The sequence below is a fragment of the Magnolia sinica genome, chromosome 2, assembly GCF_029962835.1.
Source record: "Magnolia sinica isolate HGM2019 chromosome 2, MsV1, whole genome shotgun sequence".
In the NCBI taxonomy this organism is placed as follows: domain Eukaryota; kingdom Viridiplantae; phylum Streptophyta; class Magnoliopsida; order Magnoliales; family Magnoliaceae; genus Magnolia; species Magnolia sinica.
Window position 1 is genome coordinate 1,308,526 of NC_080574.1, and position 22,983 is coordinate 1,331,508.

At 41.6% G+C, this 22,983-nt stretch overlaps 1 protein-coding gene and 1 pseudogene across 1 annotated transcript; both read right to left on the bottom strand.

Annotated features, from left to right (window-relative positions):
- Nucleotides 1-11,559: 11,559 nt before the first annotated feature.
- On the bottom strand, nucleotides 11,560-13,503 carry LOC131237986 (pentatricopeptide repeat-containing protein At2g02980, chloroplastic-like; annotated as a pseudogene).
- A 1,947-nt stretch (nucleotides 13,504-15,450) lies between these two features.
- LOC131231332 (amino acid transporter AVT1I-like) lies at nucleotides 15,451-22,050 on the bottom strand. The gene is made up of 3 exons (XM_058227506.1): nucleotides 21,779-22,050; nucleotides 16,671-17,278; nucleotides 15,451-16,074 (listed from the first exon to the last, which is right to left on the bottom strand). Exons 1-3 carry the CDS (start codon nucleotides 21,960-21,962, stop codon nucleotides 15,550-15,552), a joined length of 1,317 nt encoding a protein of 438 aa, XP_058083489.1. The 5' UTR covers nucleotides 21,963-22,050; the 3' UTR covers nucleotides 15,451-15,549.
- Between the last annotated feature and the right edge of the window lie 933 nt (nucleotides 22,051-22,983).

Here is a 22,983-nt window from a genome sequence, read left to right on the forward strand (position 1 = left end):
AAACTGACACACTTATCTACAATTGTGTCCCTTGTAGAAAAAAAGAAACTCCTGCTAAAACTGGCTAATGAACATCAAACTTGATCGCTCACAACAGATTGAGGCATGCCATGCAACTTGAATATATTATCTAAGAAAGCTTGAACTATGGTAATGGTTGTATATGGATGAGACAGGGCAATGAAATGTGCGTATTTGCTCTATCCGTCGACCACCACAATGATAACACCTCTTCCCAATGGCATTGGTAACCCTTCAATGGATCTATTGAAATTTGTCCAAACACGATCTGTGATGGGTAAAGATTGTAGGCTTCCTGCCTCAACTACTCTTTCTCCTTTATATCTTTGACAAGCATCACATTTATTGAGGAACTTTCACACATCCTTCCACATGGCTTGCCAATAAAATGATCAGACCACTTGTTTTTGGGTCTTGTGCACCCTCGAGTGCGCACCTTTTGAGTTGGCATGGAATTCTCATTGTATAACCGCTCACAGAGGTAACGTAGGAGCCAAAATGAATTGACCCTTGTAACTTAAGCCCTCTTGAGCCCACATGAAACCTGAATGAGCGGACAAGTCCCGCATGAGGTTTGTTATAATTCACTGTAGGTCCGAGTCTTTAGGCCAGTGCATTTGACATCCTCAAGCCACAAAAGATGAGGTGTGGAAATACCCATGACTACTGCATTGTGAACCTCTTCTTGCTGACATGATAGGGCATTGATTGCACAACACTTCCTTTCCTGTAGATAATTTCGTAGTCATACTTCATAAGTTTGGTTAGCCATTTTGTTGCACAAGAGTGATAACACGTTGTTCCAGCATGTATTTCAAACTAGGGTTGTCTGTACAAATTTTAAAATGGTGGCCTAACTAGTATGGCCTCCATTTTGTGGTGGCGTGTACAACGACCAATATTTCATTCTCATACATTGATGAGCCTTGCTAATAAAAGCTATAGGTTGGCTCTCTTGCATCAACATGCCACCCAAGCCAGTGCCCAAGGCATCCCATTCTACAACTAAGGTTTCTGAAAAATCTGGTAAAGGGAGGATTGGTGTGGTGGTCATGGCCACCTTACGTGCTTTAAAAGCCTCCTCTACTTTCGTGGACCACTAGAATGAGTCATTTTTTTAGCATGCTGATCAAGATTTTGCTGACTTCGACGTATTCCTTGACAAATCTCCGGTACGTAAGAGTCGGTTTAAGCTAAGAAAACCGCATAACGCCTTGAGGGTCTTTTGGTGTCATTGAGTCACGATGGCAGTCTTTGATGATCAACAACCACCCCATCATCTAAAATCATGTGGCCAAAATAATTGAGCTCACGACGCTCAAACATGCACTTGAATCGTTTTACAAAATGCTTGTGCTTTTATAATATATCAAAAATACATCTTACATGCACTAAATGATCAGCCTAACAAGAACTATAAATCAAAATATCATTAAAAAATATTGAAATAAATTGATGAGGATAGAGACGAAATACCTCGTTCATGAGGCTCTGGAAAGTTTAATGGTGCGTTTATTAATCCGAACGACATTGCTAAAAAATTGTAGTGACCTTCGTGAGTACAAAATGATGTCTTGTGTACATCATTAACATGCACCCTTATTTGGTGATAACCTGATCGAAGATAGGAAGATGTTTGGGTAGGATCATCCTATCTAAAAGATGCTTTCCCTAGCATTTTCTAGTTGGCTCCCGATCCTACTATCATGGTGGTAGACTGCTTCTCTAGTATTGGTGCGGAAGGTTGATAAATTTGGCTCTTTCTCGGTTAAATCTTTTCACTCCCTTGTGGGGGGAGGCGAGCACCAAAGGGAGACGGAGAGTACTAGATTCATTTGGCACTGTAACGTTCCTCCAAATATAGCGGCATTTTTTTTGAGAGGTAATTGATATATATTAATATGACAGAAAAACAACAACAAAAAAGCACCAGAGCAGCAAAAGGAAAAAATAGGAGAAACAGTCCGTTGAGATAGCGGGACCATTAAACTCCTAGAAAAAGAAAATCTACATCTTTTAAAACATCAAGATAAACGGCCCATTCGATCACCAAACGTTTAGCTTTGGAAGCTACGACCTCTACTGGATTTGAGCAATTCCTAAAACATCTGTCATTTCGTTCTACCCAAACGGACCACTAGATAGCAAGGATGACCATTCTCCAAATTTGCGTCTTCTTCTTCCCTATCCTGATTCCGTGCCAAGCCTTGAGGAGAAGATCCACCGAGCCCGGAAAACACCACTTGACTTGAAAGCAGGAGAGAAACTCAGCCCAAATATTAGAGATGGAGCAGTGAAGAAGTGGTCGACTGATTCTGCGGTCCTCATACAGCAAAGACAGATGTTCGGGAGCACCATCCCTCTCTTCCTCAAAATGTCAACAGTGAGAATCTTCTTTATAACAGCCAACCATCCGAATGCCACAATCTTTTTTTGAGGGGGGGGGGGGGGGGGAATAAAACCAAACATATGCGGAAGATTGCTTAGCAATAGGATATTAAGATGACAAAGTCTGGTTGTAGAAAGATTTAACCGTGAAGGAGGAAGATATATCCAATCTCCACGTGATTCTATCATCCATTTCCTGATTTGGGATGACTTTATAGATGCATTCCAATAGATTCGCTAGTTCAGGGATCTCGCCGTCCTCAAGATTTCTTCTGCAACGCAAATTCCAATCCGTCTTGCCGTCCTTAATAGAAAAACAATCGGCCACAGCTGTGTCTTGATTGGAGGCCAAACGAAATATTGTTGGAAAAGAATCTTTAAGAGGTTTGTCCCCCATCCAGGGGTCCTTCCAAAATCGGATTCTATCACCTTTTCCTAGCTTGAAACTAATACCTTTGAAGATATCCTTTTTAAGGCGAAGGATGCCCTTCCAGATGGCCGAGGCCCTGTAAGCAGACGACTCTTTGGCCCACCATCCACCAACCGAACTGCCGTACTTGCTCTTAATATTCTTGTTCCATAAGCTAGTGCTTTCCGGCCCTGATCTCCAAATCCACTTCCCAAGGAGAGCCTTATTCAGCTTCTTAAGGTTTTTAATACCTGCTCCACCCTCTTTAAATTGCTTGCACACCTGATTCCAATCCATAAGATGAAATCTCTTCTTGTCCTCTTTCCCGTGCCATAAGAAGTCACGTCTTAGCTTGTCTATAGAAGCCAGAACTGAAGACGGACATCTATATAATGACAAAATATACAGGGGAAGGTTAGAAAGGGCAGACTTGATTAGAGTTCATGACCACCTAGAGATAGGAAGCGGCATTGCCATCTTGCTAGATATTTCTCAAACCTTTGGATGATCTTGTTCCATAGAGACTTAGGAGGAGATCCAATGCAAAACGGAAGGCCTACATACGAGGTAGGAAAAGAAGCCGAGGAGCAACCGATACGCGAAGCGAAATGTGTAACCTCTTCTTCCTCCAAGTTTACCCCCTATAATTTAGATTTGCTCATATTGATTCTAAGGCTGGAAACTGCCTTAAAGCAGCAGATCGTGGTGCGCAGATTATCCACCTTGGCTGGATTGGCATCAGAAAAAATCAGAGTATCATCCGCGAACTGAACATGCGATATTGGGCTGCTCTGCCTTTTACCAAAATCCCACTGAGAATGCCTGCTTCTTGGCCCTTCTATAACATTCTTGAAAGGGCTTCACCCACTATGAGAAAAAGGAAAGGAGATGAAGGATCTCCTTGTCTTAGACCTCTCGAACTTTTGAAATACCCTTTCGGGGACCCATTGATGAGAATGGAAAAATATGGTGAACCAATACATTCGGCTATCCACCTGCTCCATCTGTCACCAAATCCCATGCGCTTCATCATATAGAGCATGAAATCCCAGTCGACATGATCATAGGCCATCTCTACGTCCAGACTACAGAAAATGCTTTTGGAACTTGATCTATGACTGGAATCCAAGCATTCGTTTGCGATTAGAGTGCAGTCCACTATCTGTCTACCCGGAATGAAGGCACATTGATTGGGAGAAATAATTGAACCTATAACCTTCTTCAGACGAGTAGCCAATACCTTCGCCAGGATTTTATACGGGCCCTTGATTAAATTGATGGGCCCAAAGTTGCTGAAAGAGGCCGCACTCGAGATCTTTGAGATGAGCGCTATGAAAGAAGACTCGAGATCTTTGGAAAGTCTGCTTCTCTCATGGAATTCCCTCAGGAAATCCATGACATCGACTTGGATGATCTCCCAAAATTGCTGAAAGAATCGGATAGGGAAATTGTCAGGGCCGGGGGCCTTATCACCACTTAAGGAAGTGATCGCCAATTTGACTTCTTCCACAGAGAAGGGGGCTTCCAGAGATTGAGAATTAGCATAGGACATTTTACCTAAATCCAGATGCTCAAGGTGAGGTCTTTTCTAGAAATCAGCTTTGAGTAAGCTGCTGAAATGAGAGACAGCCTCGATAACAATCGAGTCTTGATCTTCAACACGGGAGTCATTGACAATGATGCTACTGATTTTGTTGGCTTTAGAATGCATGGTGGCTAAAATGTGGAAGTATTTAGAATTTTTATCTCCCTCTTTTAACTATTTTGCTCTGGATTTCTGTCTCCAAGAGATTTTGTTTTCAAGAGCTCTGGAGGAGAGGTTTTGAATGAGTTGAATTCTCCTGGCTAAAATTTCAGACGCCATTGGGGTGTCCTCTGCTTGTGAGTCGATCAATTGAAGCTCTGAGGTTATCGAGTCCAGATCCCCTTCTCTGATACGCCGTTCTTTCTGCTTCCGTTGCTTTATGTTGTTTTTCAGAAGTCTCAGTTTGGAGCTGAGTCTGTATCTTGCAAAACCTTGAACCTGAAAACTAGCCCACTAGTTAGACGCCATTTTATGAAAGACCGGAATTTGGAGCCATGAAATGTCAAACCTAAAAGGTTTAGGGCCCCAGTTATATTCATCAACTGAGTGAAGAATCGGCCAATGGTCGGAAGTAGTTCTAGGCAGAACTGATTGGGAGACAGAAGGATACTGATCCATCCATTCGGGAGATAAGAGGAATCGATCCAATCTGGATAGAATTGGATTCAATCTCCCGTTGGTCCAAGTATACCTTGAGCCAATCAAGGGGAGATCTACAAGATCATTGTCGTCGATCCATCTAGAGAAAGCTCTCATGGCTGGGCTGATTCTGGACCCAATAGATTTTTCATCTGCATATCTGATTGAGTTGAAGTCCCCTGCAAAATAGCACGGGCCAGAGAATCTTTATCTAGAAGCGCTCAATTCATCCCATAAATGAATTCTATTAGCTTCCACTGAGGGGCCATAAACAGAGCAAATGAGGATAGAAGAACCTGACGCAATATCCTGTAATATAACCGAAACTGAAAAGTTGCCAGTTCAGCTTTGTTGCAGTGCCCAATGAGAGGAGATCCAAGCCACTAAGATGCCCCCTGCATTGCCAACGACGTTAAGCGAAGTCCATTTGATGTCTTTCACCCCCAATAAAGAGCTCATTAGGTGATCATCGAATTGTTGAACTTTTGTTTCTTGGAGACAGATGATTTGAGGCTTGTATCTCCCACGAGTCTTTTATAAGCCGCCTTTTTTTGCTTTGAGCCCACTCCCCTAATGTTCCAGGAAACGATTTTCATTTAGGAACTATGCTGCCTCGCATACCCTTGCGCTCGAAATCGGATTTGATGCTGACCGACATTCTAGAACTCATCTGTAATTGCTGAATTTCTCTGGAGCTGCATGACTTGGAGAGACTCTTCCTGGGAGATCTCGTAGTGGATAGGGGTCTACCACGGGTTTCGACACATTGGAATAATGCAATATAGTCCTCTGGGCAGTCTTTGAAAGACATCTCTAAGGATCTTCCGATATGACCCATTGCATCCCTGAGCCATTTCTTCTTGTGAATTACATCGATTAGATTTGATCTGCTTTCTTTGTATTCCTTCTTGTTTTCCAGAGAACCCACCTGATGATCTGAATGACCAACTCTAATTTGCAACAGCTCTGCTTCAATAATTCCCTCTCCCGATTTGTCTTGAAAGAGGGATATGAGGTTATAATCGGACCAATCGGAGAAGGTGGAGGGGGGAGTGGTCGAATGCCTGCCGGAGGATGACTATATATCAGTATACTCCTCATCGTCGACGCTTTCTCAAGAGGAGTTGAGAAGGCTTGCTTGAAGAACCCATGCAGAGGAGCTTCGTTTCTCCCAGTCTTGTATTGGTAACGGGATGAGGGATATATTCTAGCGAATCTGCGTGATATCTAGAGGGAAGTCCGTTTGAAATGGGTCTTCGAGACTTTCCATGCTGGAGTCAGGCTCCCTTCACAGCAATGGGCGGGGATTAATGAGAGATTTAGGTCGAGAGGAGAGTGGAGTGCAAGAGTCGCCTCGACTTGTAGCTGAGGTTCGGAGCCCGAGTACGGATGTGGGTCCAGAGCTACGATGTAGTTTTCAATCCCTGCGGGATAAACTACTCTCTCTATAGGATCGGAACCTGCCCTCGAAGTCCCGAGCATTCCCGACCCGGCGTGTGGCTCTTGGACCTGACGCAGTAATGATCTTTCTGCTGACTCAGGAGCTGCGATGCTACGTGGCCTTCTCTCTTCCACCGAAGGCGTCGGTTTAGCGTCTTGATGCATTGACTCCTCGAGACTTGGAAAATAGCGTAGCGTAATCATAGCGGTTCGACGCTCGCGTTTTTGGAGTTTGGTTTGGTAGCTGTTGAGTGGGAACCATGTGTTGCGCCGAGATGCTGACAGCCACGTGAGTCATTAATTGAGGCAGGTGGAAGGATGGGGATGGTGTTTGGAGTTCCTGAGGAGCACTGAGGGTGTGCTCCATCATGTACCACCGCCACTGGAAACGAAGTCGGAGGGCTCTTCGACTCCCTCAGCCTCCAAAGATCGCCCCATCTAGGGGCTGGGGAATCATTAGATTCTAGATAGATTGGAAGATCGATACTTCTATTGTTCACAAGAATCTGAATCTGATTAGGCAAAGAAGACCCCTTTTGTTTTCTGACCCTGATCCTGATGACGGCCATTTCTTCACCACTAGTTGTCTTCTGATCGATTTTGATGAAGGAACCTAAAAGAGATGCCACAGTGATGAAGAAGTCTTTGTTCCAAAATTCTAGGGGGATCCCTCAGACGAGGATCCAGACGTCTTCTATGCCAAATGTTGAGAATTCATTCCATCTCTTCGCACATAAGATCGGACCATCTGAAAATAGCGAAGCAGCCATGATTAGAGAGTCCAGATGAACTCCCGGGTTCCCCTTAATCCACAGCTCATTGTACCTGATGGGTCTAATGATGTACATATCTGGTCGGATTCTGGTGCAATCATTTATCCAATTTGTAGCTTGAGAAATGGATGTTCCTTCCCTCGTGATAAGCACTATCGTGTCCTGCATTTCCTTCATGGATTTGGTTAAAATTCCCTAATCGATCCTCAGCACAAAATCCTTCTTTGTTCGATCTGTGGAATTAGTGTGTTCCTTCTGCTCTGATTTGAAATGACCCTTTTTCTTCCTGTTGCGCTGGTTGGGCATTTGATTTTTCTGCGGCTTCGCCAACCCTATGGATTTGAGCAGCACATCTCTGAATGAAAGTCCTTCAAAATGAGAAGAGGTCTTTGTAGAAATTTTTTGGGATACTCTCTTAAGGGCGTTGTGCTGAGTCGTTGAGGGAGATGGTTTCTGAGTATCTGTTTTGCGTTCAGGTCCATACCTAGCCCTTTGAACCAGCATCCTATTTCCACCAAAGCTTTCTCCGTTCAGGGTTCGAATCGCTAGAGATATTTCTTCTTCTGAACTCATTCTGATCAATGCAAAGCCTCTTTAATTTCCAGTTGCTCGGTCCCTCGGCATTATCACGTCCATGACCACACCGGCTTGGCCAAAAACTCTTGAAACATTGATAGGCAGCCATCCCTCTGGGTAGCCTCTGGCATATAGTGTTGGATAGCTCGCAAGATTTCTGTAGATGGTTTTTTCTCTGATTTTTCCTTTCCCTTTTCTGTTCGATACGTCCATCCAAACCTCTGTAGATGGTATGCTATGTTGCCGTTCTATTGCATCTGTCCCCTTTTCTGTTCTCTTCGTTGCCAACTTCACGTTGCCGGCTTCATTTCTCATTTCTCAGCGGCTTTCGATTAGTTGTTGGGAAGGAAGAAAGTTATAACAATTGATAACCTTCAAAAGAGATATATAGTGCTTCCAAATATTTGCATTTTGTGCATGCATGATTAGGAGACGGTGGACTGCCTGTTTGCGCATTGCTCTTTCCTAACCCCGATTTGGGTTGATATGTTGGGTCACTTCCATTTGATGTAGGTCACCCTAGATTTGTTGGGTAGTCTTGTATCCTCTTGGAATGGGGTGGGTTGAGGGAAAGTTAAAACTGTGCTTTGGAGAATAGTGTTACTCACAATTTGGTGGGCTGAAAGAAATACGAGCTGCTTTAATAATAATAGTGAACCGTTGGAAGGCATGCCCCAGAGGGCTGGACTGTTGGTTATTGAATGGGCTTCTTGTGTCTCCAATTTAAAGGATTGTAATTTGAATATTCTTGGGTAGTGTTGGGTAGCCTTCTCGGCGTCCCTCTTTGTTGTTGATGTTCTTCCTTTCTTTTGTTTCTTAATAAAAATTCATTAAAAGAAGAAGAAGAAGAAGAAGATAATGCTCATAGAGGTCAAGATTCTGGCGCTAGAAGTCTATAGCTGCGATCCCTGTAGCATTGGAGAGAAGTCGTCCTTGTCAATGGACGAGAAACTTCTAATAACCACCTTGGTGCATAGAGACGATTTGGTCATTGAGAACATCAATGATCGTGTCTGTAGGTAGCAAAATGGTCAGAAGTGTGATGACTTGTTCTTCGATGCCAACTTCAATATGGTACCCACGATAGATGGAAATATCTTCCACTTTAAAAGTATGACTGATAGGTAAATCTGGTGGGAGATTTAAAAGACAAGTATTAGCACTAATCTTCTTTATGATTTTGAACGGTCCTGCGTTGTGAGGTTGGAGCTTCTTTGATGTACCAAGGGGCCAACCATTTAAGATCAATGTGGGCCATAACTATATCATCTTCTGCAAATTCAACAAAAACGGCATTTTGTATTTGCATGTTGCTTATAACTTTCATTACTTGATATTGTGTTGAACTTCGCCATGCACTTGCTGTATATGGTGGATGAAGTCATAAACCTTCGTGCTTGGCCTCAACTCTATGGGTAGAGGAACCAAATTGACTTGAAGGCGTGGTCAATTACTGCTTCAAAATGTGACATGCCTGTGGACCTGTTGATTGAGTTATTATAGACAAATTCAGCTATGGGTTTTACTAGGTCCCACATGGCTATATGATTGTGGACAAGACACCGTAATAACTTGCCCAAGCTACAATTGACCACTTTTGTTTGACCATCGGTCTGAGGATGCTAGGCACTAGAGAATTGAAGCTTAGTTTTCGTTGTCGCCTAAAGAGTTTTTAAGAAGTAACTTATGAACTTGGTATCACAATTTGACACAATTGTCTTCGGAAACCCAAGAAAACGAACCTCTTAAAAAAATAATTGAGCAATCTTGAGAGTGTTTGCTATATTCGAGCATAGTATGAAATGAGCCAACTTTGAAAATCGGCCAGTCACTAAAAATACTGAATCAACTTTTCGAGCGGTTTTGGCAAAACCCAGAATGAAGTCCATGCTAAGATCTTCCCATGGAGCATGTGGGATTGACAGTGGTTGATACAATTCACTGTTTTTCTTTTGACCCTTAGCAAATAGGTAAACCCTGCATAACTAGTAGATCTTTGCTACGTTTGATTTTAAACAAGGCCAAAAGTATCTATCTCTTATAAGGGCTAGGGTCCTATCACGACCCAAGTGACCACTACACCCACTGGCATGTAATTCTCTCACAACATACTGATAAATAAACGTACTGGGTAGGCAAAATTGTGAATCCTGAAATAAGTAGTCATCATGAATGCTGAAATGCGGGTGTCTCGCATGGTCTCCACTGAGAACATCTGGGTAATTACGTATGAAATCCTTGTCGATAGCATACTCACGTCGTATCTCTTTGAATCTCGGAACAGTGACAAACATTGATGACAATGAATGCGCATGACAACTCAGTGCATCAATGACCTGAATGTCTTTGCCAACCTTATGACGGATGACAAAGGAGAATTCCTAAAGGTAAGCGCTCCACTTGACATGGCGAGCACTCATCTTCTGTTGAGAGTTTAGATACTAGAGTGTAGTATAAATTCCTTGCCAACCAAATAGTGACGCCAATGCAACAACGGCATAAAACTCTTCATAAGTGGAATATCACTGCGCGTCGGAAAGCTTTTCACTGAAGAAGGCTATTGGATAGCCCTCCTAACTTAGAACTTCACCAACACCGCTGTTGGAAGTGTCGCATCTCACTTGAAATACTTTCTCAAAATTCGAAAGGCCCAAAATTGGAGCTTTGGTCATCTTACGTTTGATCCTATCAAACACTCTTGTTGCTGCACTTGTCCATGAAAATTCTCTCTATTTCATGAAATTGGTAATTAGAGCCATGATGCTGTCGAAGTTTCACACAAAATATTTGTAAAATGTGGTGACTATGAACTTCAGAGATAATGGTAGGTGTTGGCCAATCAACAATGGCTTTCACCTTGGTAGGGTCCACCTTTACACCTTGTAAGGAGATAATGTACCTTAAGAAGACCAGATATGTACTTTTAAAGGTGCACATTTTAAGGTTGATGTAGTAGCACTTGTAGCGAAGGACTTCAAAGATCAGGCCTAGGTGATTGAGGTGCTCCTTGACTTACTGTAGATAAGAATGTCGCCAAAATAGACAACGACAAACTTACCAATAAAAGGGTACAACAACTGGACCTTGACACTCATGAAAGTGCTAGCCATGCTTATGAGACTGAATGGCATAAATAGCCACTTGTAAAAACTGTCCTCTGTCTTAATATTGTTTTCTATTCGTCACCAAGTTGGATGTGGATCAGGTGATATCCACTATGAAGATCAATCTTGGAGAAGACACTAGCAACTGGCATCAAGTCCAACATATCATCCAACCGAGTAATGGGAAAGTGGTACTTCATTGTGTTTTTATTAATAACTTGACTGTTTATACACATACGCCAACTTCCATCTTTTTCGGGGGTAAGGAGGGCTGATACAAGACATGGGCATAGGCTTTCTCGGATTTATCCCCTTTTTTAGCAACTCATTAACTTGATGCTTCAACTCGGCGTGCTCAGAGGGACTCATTTAGTATGATGGTAAATTAGGAAAGGATGTTCCGGGAACTAAATCTATAGCGTGTTGAATATCTCGCAGCGGAGGCAACTCCTTAGACATATCATCAGGGATTAAATCTTGGAAGTCATGCAACATGGATTTGACTTCATCTGGAATAGGCTCATTCTGGTCAGTAACGGGCTCTCTTATACCTATTTTGTGACTAAAGCAAACATTACACCTTTCTTCTTGCTCTCTTTCTTGAACTTCCTCATGGTGAGTCACAAGAGTTAAGGAGAGCAGCCGATGTCGATGATGGGGGCGTAGATGGAGGCGACATAGGCTACATTGAACGGAAGTAGGTCCAATGGCTTCACCATGCGAATGTATGCGTGTTGGCCTCATTGTTGCTTCGTACCTTCTAATAAAAAGCCAAGGTCAACCAAGAAGGATGTGGGTGACAATCATTGGAATTATATCACACCAAATATTGTCTCTGGTGGAGAATGGCAATCCCCACAAACTTGAAGGTTTTTCACCACCCGAATGGTTGTCCCTGGTGGAGAGTTTATAAGCCCAAATGCAATCGCGAGCTTCTCGCTGTGATACCGGGGGCTAACCTCTTTCGCCTCCTCTGTCATGTCCGGATGAAACACCAGAGAAGTGTCAGGCACATAGCCTACCGGCTTCAATTGTTTCACTAACTCATCGAGCATCCGATGAAGCTCGACCGATTGGGGATGGGTTCTTCCATCCCCATAAAAGAATTCATGGACCACATTGCTCACCTCAATTAAACTACACCCCGGCACCTTGACCACTCCCTTGTCTTTCATTAGCCTCCTTATATAATCTACGTCTTTCCATCTACCATTAGCTGCGCGCATATTTGATAAGATCACATAATTGCTGCAGTGCGAATCTTCTAGTTCAAAGATCCGATCAATCACATGTTTCCCCAGCTCCAAATTGCCACGAACCCCACATGCGGACAACAAGGTCCTCCAGAGTATAGGTGTGGGCTTGATTGGCAAGCTCTCGATGAACTTACAAGCCTCATCTAGGAGCCCGACTCGGCTTAGCAAACCTACAATGCACCCATAATGCTTAATTCTTGGAGTATTCCCATAACGGTTTCTCATGCTATTGAAGTATTGGCGGCCCTCATCCACCAATCCTGTGTGACTACAAGCATACAAGACGCCTAGAAATGTAATTTCATCTGGCATAATTCCCGCCCATTTCATCTCTTCAAACAAAGAGATGGCTTTGTTTCCATGTCCATGAATCGCATAAGCAACAATCATAGCAGACCATGCTTGTGTATCTCTAGAACCCATCTTCTCAAAAACACATACCGCATCTTCCAAGCTCCCTCATTTTGCATACATGTCAATCAAGGCCATGTTTACCTTCACATACACATCGAACCCGTGTTTCTTTATGTACTCATGCATCCATTTCCCCAGCTCCAGTGCTCCAAGCAATGCACACGATGACAGAACACTGAGCATCGTGACGCCAGTTGGCTTTAGATCGCTCGCTTGCAATTCTCGAAACAAAGCTAATGCTTCATTGGGCAAAGAACTCCTTGCGTATGCCACGATCATGGCATTGTAGGAAACTACACAAGGTTGGTCCATCTGATCAAAGAGCTGGTGTGTGGCCTGCACATTGCCGCACTCAGCGTACATGTTCACAAGCGTAGGATGGACATAGATGTTACGGTGCAATCCAAGCTTTGCAGCCAGGCAATGTATTTGTTTTCCTTCTTCTAAGGCTTTGGCAGTGGCACATGCTTTGAGGAGGGAGGGATGAGCATATTGGCGAAGAGCGACACTGCACGAGGGTATGGGTGTGAGAGTAGCCACGGGCCAAGGTGTTGAAGAGGACAACATCTGGTTGGGGAATTTGGTCGAACAGGTGTTGGGCATAGTCCATGGTTGTGGAGGGGTTGAGAGAGCAGAAGTGGATGAGCTTTGTGAGGGTGGGGGTATCGTTATGGAGCTGTGATGTTATTATGGTGGCATGGATTTGCTGGAGCTGTTTGAGGGATTTGCATTTGGAGAGGAGGGAGAGGGAGGGAAGGTAGTGTGGGGGCTCTCTCTGTTTGGGGATTGGGTGCCTGTTTGGCTCGTTTGTTATTGGGATTTGGGGAGATATGGGGAGATATGGGATTGAGAGGGAGAGTCGAGATTGCCATATCTCTCTCTCAAGTAGCGAATGAAAATATCATGAAAATCTTGGGGTCTGTCTCGAGTAGCAATGAAAATATTGTGAAAATCTTGAGGTCTCCAACCGCCCAAATAGGTGACTAGAGGATGTGGATTAGCTACTGACAGGTTGAGTAGCGAGACTTGCTACTGAGGTGACGTCTCCAATTTCTGTGGGACCCACTATGATGTGTGTTGTATCCACACCGTCCATACATTTGGAGATGTCAATATAGGGCATGAGCCAAAGAATAAGTCAGATCCAAAGCTTGAGTGGACCCCACCATAGAAAACAGTGGAGAGATTGATGCCCACCATTAAAAATTTCTAACCCCACAAAAGTTTTCGATCAAGCTGAAATTTGTGTTTTCCTTTCTTTCATGTCTGTCTTAACTTATGAACACGTTGGATCTCAGACAAACATCATAGTAAACCTTAGGAAGGTTTCAATGGTGGGCGTCACTCTTCCCACTGGTGGGTCAACTCCAGATTTGGATCTGACTCATTCTTTGTCTCAAGCCCTAAAATGATCTCTCTGAATGGATGGATGGTATGGATACAACACATACATCATCATGGGTCCCACAGAACTTGGTGACGTCACTTCAATAGCGAGTCTCGCTACTCAACCTCTCAGCATCTAATCCGCGTCCGTGACTAGAGTCCCTGCTAACTCGTTTTCTTCTCGTATTTCCTGTGAGTAAAATGATATGATAGAGCACTCCCCATAGATCCACCTTTCACCGTCTACGGGGAAAGATAGAGGACGTATGAGGACCTTCTGCCTAGTTGGTTATGATGGCCCATGGTTCAGAAACTAATTGGACAATATTAACTATCCCCTTCTATCACCTGTTCTCTTAACTGAAACAGTTAAACGCTTTCATACATTTTTACCGTCCATTTTAAAGCCACAATAAGAGAAATCACTGGGAATGGTTCCGATCTGTCGGTTATTGACTCATCGTGTATGAAATCCCCTGTCCATCATTTTCCAATTGTATTGATCTTAAATATAAATGAAGTACAATTGATAAATAAAATAAAGAAGGCAAAACGAAATATCAACGGCTGTTCATGATAGTGAAATAGCCATGGTGCTGACAATCTTTCAATTTTGAATGGTCGTGAGACAGGCACGAGAAATCTAGACAGTCGTGAGATTGTTGTAGTTGTCACCAAAGAATTGCTATGTTAACTCATTTTTTATTTTAAGATTTTATCTAAGGAAGAGAGAGCCTTAGATGTCTATGCTCCCCTTTTGGCTGTGGATGTCCTTATCCTAGAGAAAATGGAGAGAAAGAAAGAAAAAGTGGGAAAGAGATGAGGTGGGCCACGCCCAAGCCCTTGTAGGTCTACAATTCCACACCTGTGTATGGTGATCCATTTTAGGACCACTCAAAGGTCATATCTAGCTTCTATATAGCTCTCCATCACCTTCACCTTGAATGGATCTTAGAGAAACTCCATGGTTTGAGAGATTGGAAGCTGCATATCATCAACGATTCCACATCAGTTATAGATTAATTAATTAGAATTTTCTAGTTTGTAAGGAACATGACCATATTTAAATGAGGATCCTAATTAATGAATTAAAATTGGATTTTCGAAATCTATTATTGCATTGCATTTCTAAAATCCAATCATCACATCGCCATGAATTTTTTCTCTTTTCCTTTATTTTGAATAAATATGTATGCCTTTCATTCTCATATTATTCCCTTGAACCACTGTAAGTTTGAGAGGGATGTTAAAGTTGATCAGGACAAATCTAATTAGGATTGATCATTTATTTACCAGAATGATATATATTTGTTAAAAATCTCCAACAAGTTCTTTCAAATCCTCTCTCCTTCTTTATCTAAGGTAATACCACAAAAATAATAATAATTTATAACAACACAAACTCTATAATGTAGCCGCTTGAAAATTTCTACGGTACACATCCTTGCACAAGGATTATATGATTCGACTCTATAATATAGAATTGTCACCTTTATTATTGTAATAGAATACATGGGAAGGAGAAATTACATATGAAAGAGAAAAAGAAGAACATTGCTTACAAATGTCGTATAATTTGCCTTAGAGCAGTATAAGTGCCTACTGTTGCAATTAAAACCCCAATTACTAAAATTCCCAGAATAATCACAACCTCAAGTTGACGATACCGAGAAGCCATGTAATAAGATTTGCAAATCTTAAGGTAACATATACATGGAAATATCATCGCTACCATGCTATTTACAAATGACCCAATAAGAGCCATAAGGTATCCAAAGAAGGGAATTGTCAAGGCCACAATAACATTGCTTATCACCAATAAAGTCCTTACGAAGATGCTAATGGTTCTGTTGTCGCTGATATGGAGCTTGTTTTCAATGGCCATCGCCACTGGTGTCATTATCAGAGCATATTTAGCAAAAGGGGTGATCAATATGGTGTATGTTGCAATCTTTGAGCTAATCTTTTCGGTCGGGAGATTTAATGTGATTTGAGACTCCACAGCATGTCCATACATTAGGTAGCCTATAATCCCCATTGTTCCGTAAATGATGGTACAGAGAAAAAAGCAGAGGATAACCATCTAGAATGCAAGACAACATAAGAAAATAGGTCAGTGAAGCTATAAAAAACATCTAGAAAAATAACACCAATTACATGGTTGATCACTTATATAAAACCTAACATATAAAATTCAAATTACTATGGCATGGCAGGAAGAACATCATACCATATAACTTCTGCATCATAATTAATAGCTAACCATGTAGTTATTTGTGTTAAAAAGTACAAATTATATATTCATAGTATTTTAAATGTATATTATTATAGTTTAATTAAATCTCCCAGTTTAATCATTAAATATCAAATCAAATTGAGTTGAGTTTTCTGACTTTATAAACTCTCTCTCTCTCTCTCTCACACACACACACACACACACACACACACACACACCAGATGGACTTCATAGGCTGGTCTTTAAAACATTAGGACACAAATTTATGAAGTAATCTCAATATTAAGTACCTAAAAAGCACATAAATATTTGAATGTATATGTATGTATATTATAAATTAAAATTGTATTTTAAACCATAAAAAACACCATCATCTGTAAGTCTATAAATCAACGATATAAAATGGAAAGTGGAAACTGAGAAGGTACTTTGTTTTCACTTACTTTAGAGAATTGTTTTTTGTCTTTCATACCAGTGTACATGGTGGGGAAAACAGGATGGCCACTGTAACTGAAGATGAATAAACTCATAGCAGTAGGAAATCCACGGAAATTACCTAAGGTCCCTCTTGCATGAAATCCAACACCATCAAATGCACCAACCCAAAAAACAGAAGCCACAACAATGAGAGTAGTCAATACTCCCCAAGTAGAGATGTAAGCTAGTAGGCTTAAGCTCCTTAACCATGTGGTAGGTATAATTATAAGGGAAGATAGTATAACAAACCCTCTGCTCCCTCCAATTTTCAATCCCTTGATTTTGAAATCCACCTTTGGAAACAACTTTGCTAAGTTATCACCTTCAAGTATCAAGAACACAGCACACGCAAAATACAATTCAAAATTCGTGAAGATTGCTATTGCAACTTTTCCCTTAGGACCGAGTGCACGCTCACCAATGTCCGGGTAAGTTTTGATTTCTGGGTCAACATCCATGCACCTTTTCAATAGTATTGCTGTATAACAACACATCGTTGCTACTAGTATGAGAAGTATGAAACTCATCCATCCTCCCTCTGATAGTGCATACGGAATTGATATTATTCCAATACCTAAAAACAGATTAGTTTAACCAAACATCAGTTTGTATTACTTCTACGATAATCAATATGTATATAAGCAAAAACTCCAATTCGTCAATCTAATGGATGGTTAAAATGAGAAATAATAAATGGTTCCAAAATCCAAATTCAAATTACTAATGTCCATTATTCTGGGGTTATATTTGTTCACTGTGATGTTTTTGATAAATCCATCCATTTCGCCAGCTCTTATTAGAGGGATACCTAAGACTCGAGTGGGCCACATGGTAGGAAATAGTGTGGAGGGAAATGGTTATAGTTGAACCTTCGTCCATCAGACTGTTTATATTCCATCCAGGCTGGTAATAAGGTCATTTCCACTAGGATGAATTGAAAACACAAAAATAGTAGTCCGATCCAAAACTTCTGTGGGCCCATAACTGCCCCATGGGTAGTGGGCATCAATAACCACCAACCATGTGGCCCACCCGACTCATTTTTGGACTCACGCATAAAAAATCCCTAGCAAAACTGGTGGACGAGTTGGATTTTAAAGAAACATCACAGTGGGCCTAGAGTTTTTTTTAATGGTGGTCGATCCATCTCCACCTTTCCTCGTCAGGTGGCCCACTTAAGTTTTACATCTACCTTATTTTCCAGGCTCATGCCCTAAAATGATCAAGAGAAACTGATGAACGGACTGGATTTCTCATAAATATCATGGACCCGTGACTGTTTTAATTGTCGGAGTTTAATACCCTCTGTTTCCTGGGTACGTATGGCTCACTTGAGTTTTGGATCTGCCTATTTTTTGGGCCACCTCCTAAAATGATCTGTCAAAACTGGTAGACGGGTGGATTTGACTTAAATGAGAATGCTAATCATTTTATTTTGCTCCATCCCTTAGAGAACCAGGTTAGGACCTTTTGATCAGTGAAAGTTTCATAATATGCACCGTCCACAGTCGTTGAGGTACTCGAACTTGGCAGTGACCCTCTAGGGGTGCACACGGTTCGGTTCGGTCCGGTTATGGGGTGAAACCGGAACCGAACCGTTCCCTACGGTTCTAGGATTTTTGGAACCGGACTGTTAGCACCCTAGAACCAAACTGGAACCAGACCGTGAAAACTGGTTCAGTTTCGGATTGGTTCCACGGTTCCGGGCTTTTTAAACTCTAACCCAATTGCACTTTTTTAACGATACTATTAAGGTCTTGATGCATTCAAATGCAATTGAGGCCAGGATCAGAGATTTTATCCGTTGATATGAGGGTACCAACAGTGAATAGGTGACTCTTTTTTTTTTTTAAAAAAAAAACAAGTCAGATGAAATGAACAGTTGGATCACAGACAAAGGGATACCATTTGTGCAACGTAGATGCATAAGGACCTTTAAAATTTCTCAACACATTTGTTCTATTTTACTTAGTTCGCTATACTAGTACAGCAACATTAGCTGGATGGGGCCCACATGGTTGAATGGTGCATACTATCGTAGATGGGCAATTATGTACAGTGATCCTATATAGGTGAATCCTAGCCGTATGATAATTTGCCTTGGAATTAGGTAGTTGAGAATAAAATATAGGTAACGGTCCAAAAGCAACATGTGAAAGTACTGGTATTATCACATGAATTTTTTTAAATCCATCATCATCAATCCCGGTGGGTCCAAAAGCAACATGTAAAGCTCGGATCGACAGTTTGGATCCATGGTTCGTGTCAGGGTTCGGATCCAAGGTTTGGATCAACGGTTCGGTTCTACAGGGCTCTAAATCGGAACCGATCCGTAATCAACGGTTCTGAAAATTTTGGAATCAAAACCGGACCGTTAGCACCCTAGAACCGGTTCTGGAAATTTTGGAATAAAAACCGGACCGTTAGCACCCTAGAACCGGACCAAACCGGACCGATCCAACGGTTCCGGTCCGGTTACACAGTTCCGCCGGTTCGATGTGCACCTCTACCACTACCGAGGTCTCGGTACTGGTCTGTGCTGTAGGCCCCAAAGTCATTGCAGTGCATATCCCAAGAATGAGAAAATTATAAGGTGGACCATACCTTAGGAAAACATATGGATCGGCTTGATCTAAAACTTCTCAGACCCAAGTTTTTAATGGTGGGCATTTAATCACAACTGATGTATGTGGTGGGTGAGACCCCTGGCTCTAAGGTTCACATTGATGTATGTGCCTTAAATCCACACCGTCCAACCATTTTGAAAGCTCATTTTAGGGTACGATACCAAAAATGAAGCTGAATCAATTCTTAGGTGAACCACAACACAAGAAACAGTAGTGATTGAATCTCCACCATTAAAAAATTCATAAATTCCATCGGAATGTTTATTTGCCAATCAACCTGTTGATAAGGTCACAAATGCCTAGATGAAGAAGGCTACAGAAATATCATCCTGATCCAAAGCTTTTGTGGCCCACAAGAAGTTTTTAATGGTAGATCATCCCTGTTACATGCACCATAGTTCATCCGAGATTCGAAACTACTACATTTCGTGGATCATGCCTTAAAATGAACTTTTAATATGGATGGTGGGTGTGTACATCATATACATTACAGTGGACCACACTAAAGAAAGCTGTGGGTATTAAACACCTACCATTGAAAGTTTCTCACTGTCCTTGGAAGTTTTGGATCAAGCTGGTATTTGTGTTTTTCCTTCATATAAGTCCGCGTGACCCCTGTGAAGGCAACAAATTAACATAACGGTGGGCCCTGGGAAGGTTTCAACAATAGGCGACATTGGCAGTAGTCCATTTGAAGTTTGGATCTGACTCAATTTTTAGCTCATGTTTAAAATGATCTCATAAAATAGATGGATAGTGCGGATGTGACAGATTGATGCAGGGATGAACGTGATGAGGTCAAGCAGTGTCTCCCTCAAGAGGATAACTGTTCCGAATCCACGGAACTTCTCTGGACTTCTCACAGAGGCTTCTTGAATCCAAAAGAAAGAAGGCAAATAAAATAGAAAATAAATTCTATAAAATTCGAAATTGATTAATGAGTGAAATAAACAAGTTCACAACCCTTTAATTATTCTAAGCTCTTTTCACGTTGGGCGTAACTCCTAAACCCCGACGGATGAAGAGTTATAATCAAACTAAAACTTAAAATATATAGTAAAAATGGAATTAAAATAGGGAAACCACCTTCGATCCAAGGGTATTTCGCAAATCCGGCTTGCGCAACCTGACATAGCGGGGTTGGTTGGCTAAAGTAGTTCGTTTTACCCCAAAATCATGTATTTTATGCCTGATAACTCATTCTGGATTGTGAGATACGCCCGATCTAAAGTCCGATGGTCCGGATCACTTCTGTCGTTGACCGGTCCTTTTCTGATCCATCTTGGCCATGAAACTGTCCGCGACCCGCTCTGCATCACAGATACATCATGATGGGCCCAAATAGATTGTGTACTGACATCTATGCTCTCAGTCCATTTAAAATTATTATTTTAGGGCATGCGCCCAAAACCAGACCTAGATCTTAGGTAGACCATGCCGCAGTAAAATAGTGGTAATTAAACGTTCACTATTGAAAACTTCATAGGACCTACTGTAAGATCTATTTGCCATCTAACCTGTTAATTAGGTCGCAAAGACTTGAATGAAGGGGAAACACAAATATCACCTTGATCTAAAACTTTGGTAGCCTCAAGAAGTTTATAACAGTTGGTGTTCAATCACCATTGTGTCCTATGATGTGGTTCACCTGAGAGATTTGAGAGATTTTGATCAACCTAAATTTTATTATTAACCCCTAAAATGATCTATACAAATGGATGTACAGTGTGAATAAAATACATATATAATGGTGGAGCATATATAGTACCGTCCAGTATCTGGTGGCATAGTGAGCAGGCAAACCGCGTCCCGTACAAAAGAGGGTTGTAAAATCAGAGGCTTTAAAGAGGGAGCAATACCTTTCCTTTTCCTGATGGAAGTTTACAAAAGAGGGTTGTAAAATCAGAGGATTTGAGAGATTTTTTTTTGTTGTTGCAGTATGATTGTGCCACATCGTTACTGCCTCATTTAATGTAGCAATGCACTAATCATATTGCAACCAGCCGAGAAATTCCTACTTGTGGCAAGTAGAAGATCTGGACTCTACTAGTAAATCTCTTTTCCATTTTAAGGTTTGGTCCCCATCTATTTCATATTTAGCCATCAGATTGAGAATCACTAATTGCATGGACCATACATGTCATTTATTTAGAAAAACACGCATACACATTTCAACACAATAAACGTATAAGATCAATGCCCACAATGTCCAGACTTGCTCAACTCCTAAGCAAGTGCATGTTAAGAGCAAGGTCCACCTGTTGAACACTAAGCAAGTGCATGTTAAAAGCAGGGTCCACATATTGAACAACATGGACCTTAAACAAAATTTCAACAGCTATAACTTAAAAAATGAAAAAAAGAAGGAAAAAACATTGTCACTATGACCTCACTTAAAAACTTTTAAAAAAAATTAATTAAAAAAAAAATAATCTTGAGAGAGAGACCTGATAAGGCATTGATGCCATTGAGCACAGCCCTAAGGAAGGTGGTTCCTCGCTGTGACTCCATGATGGGAGGTGGCTCGTTAAAATGTAAACCATTTGGTTTGATCTCAACATGGTCTGTTACATTTGGTCTGATGTCATTATGGTCTGTTGAAGGAGATCGGGTGGATGACTGGATTTCCATTCCTACGATTACAAGTGTGGTGTCTTTTGTTTTTAGATCAGAGGGCGTGTGGTGTATTTGTTTTTATATTGAAGGTATCTATTCTTTCCTCGACTGAGTAGGTTGCGTAGAATGCCAGCGGGGGTGGGATTTACTCAAAGGTGTTTACGTAGGATTACAGCGTAAGTGGGATGACGTAGGACGTAGCTTCGGTATAATTGTCTTATAACCACACCGTCCATCCGTTTTGCCTGATCATTTTAGGGTATAAGGCTCAAAAATGCAATGAATCTAAATCTCAGGTGAATCATACTACAGGAAACAGTGGTTATAGACCGTTAAAAACTTATCAAGGGCTACAAAAGTTTTGGATCAAGCTGATATTTGTGTGGTCCTTTCATACAGGTCTTTGTGACCTTACCAATAGGTTGGATGGGAAAATAAACATTTCAGTGCCCACAAGAAGTTTTTAATGACACACTATCTTCGTTGTTTCCTATATGGTGTGGTCCACTTGATATTTGGATCTGCTTACGGTTTTGAGCTCATGCCATAACTTAATGCAGGGATATCGATGTAGGGCATGGATATAATAAAGATACATTAAGGTGGGCCCCATAGTCAAGGATGCACTGAAGCCGTGTCTAGATACTTATACAAACACAGTTTGCTAAGGTCCACTGTACTTACGTGTGGTTTAATAAACTGAAAAATCAGTTAAAAAAAATTTACTGTGGGAAGCTTGAAGTGCTAAATTTACTGTTAGGCTCTCTCTCACTGTCCATATCAGAGGAGGACCCTCATAGTGGACTGTCCACATTGAAGGTGAGCTCACACAGTGGATGGTCCACATAAAAGGTGGGCCTCATATGATGGATGATCCCTTATTAATGCGGGCCCACATATGGATGGTCAACATCAAAGGTCAGCCAATGATGATAAAAAGCCTACATCCAAAGTGGGCTGGTATAACCCACTTCAAAAGTTAGGCCTACATGATGGACGGTCCACATCAAAGGTGGACTCCATATGATGGACAACG

What these genes read in the sequence shown, in the direction of transcription:
- LOC131231332 (XM_058227506.1), bottom strand. Translation starts at nt 21,962, where the DNA reads ATGGAAATCCAGTCATCCACCCGATCTCCTTCAACAGACCATAATGAC. An exon ending in TGGCATCAATGCCTTATCAG is followed by an intron (nt 17,279 to 21,778) that starts GTCTCTCTCTCA and finishes ATCTGTTTTTAG; the next exon opens with GTATTGGAATAATATCAATT. An exon ending in ACAAAAAACAATTCTCTAAA is followed by an intron (nt 16,075 to 16,670) that starts GTAAGTGAAAAC and finishes CTTGCATTCTAG; the next exon opens with ATGGTTATCCTCTGCTTTTT.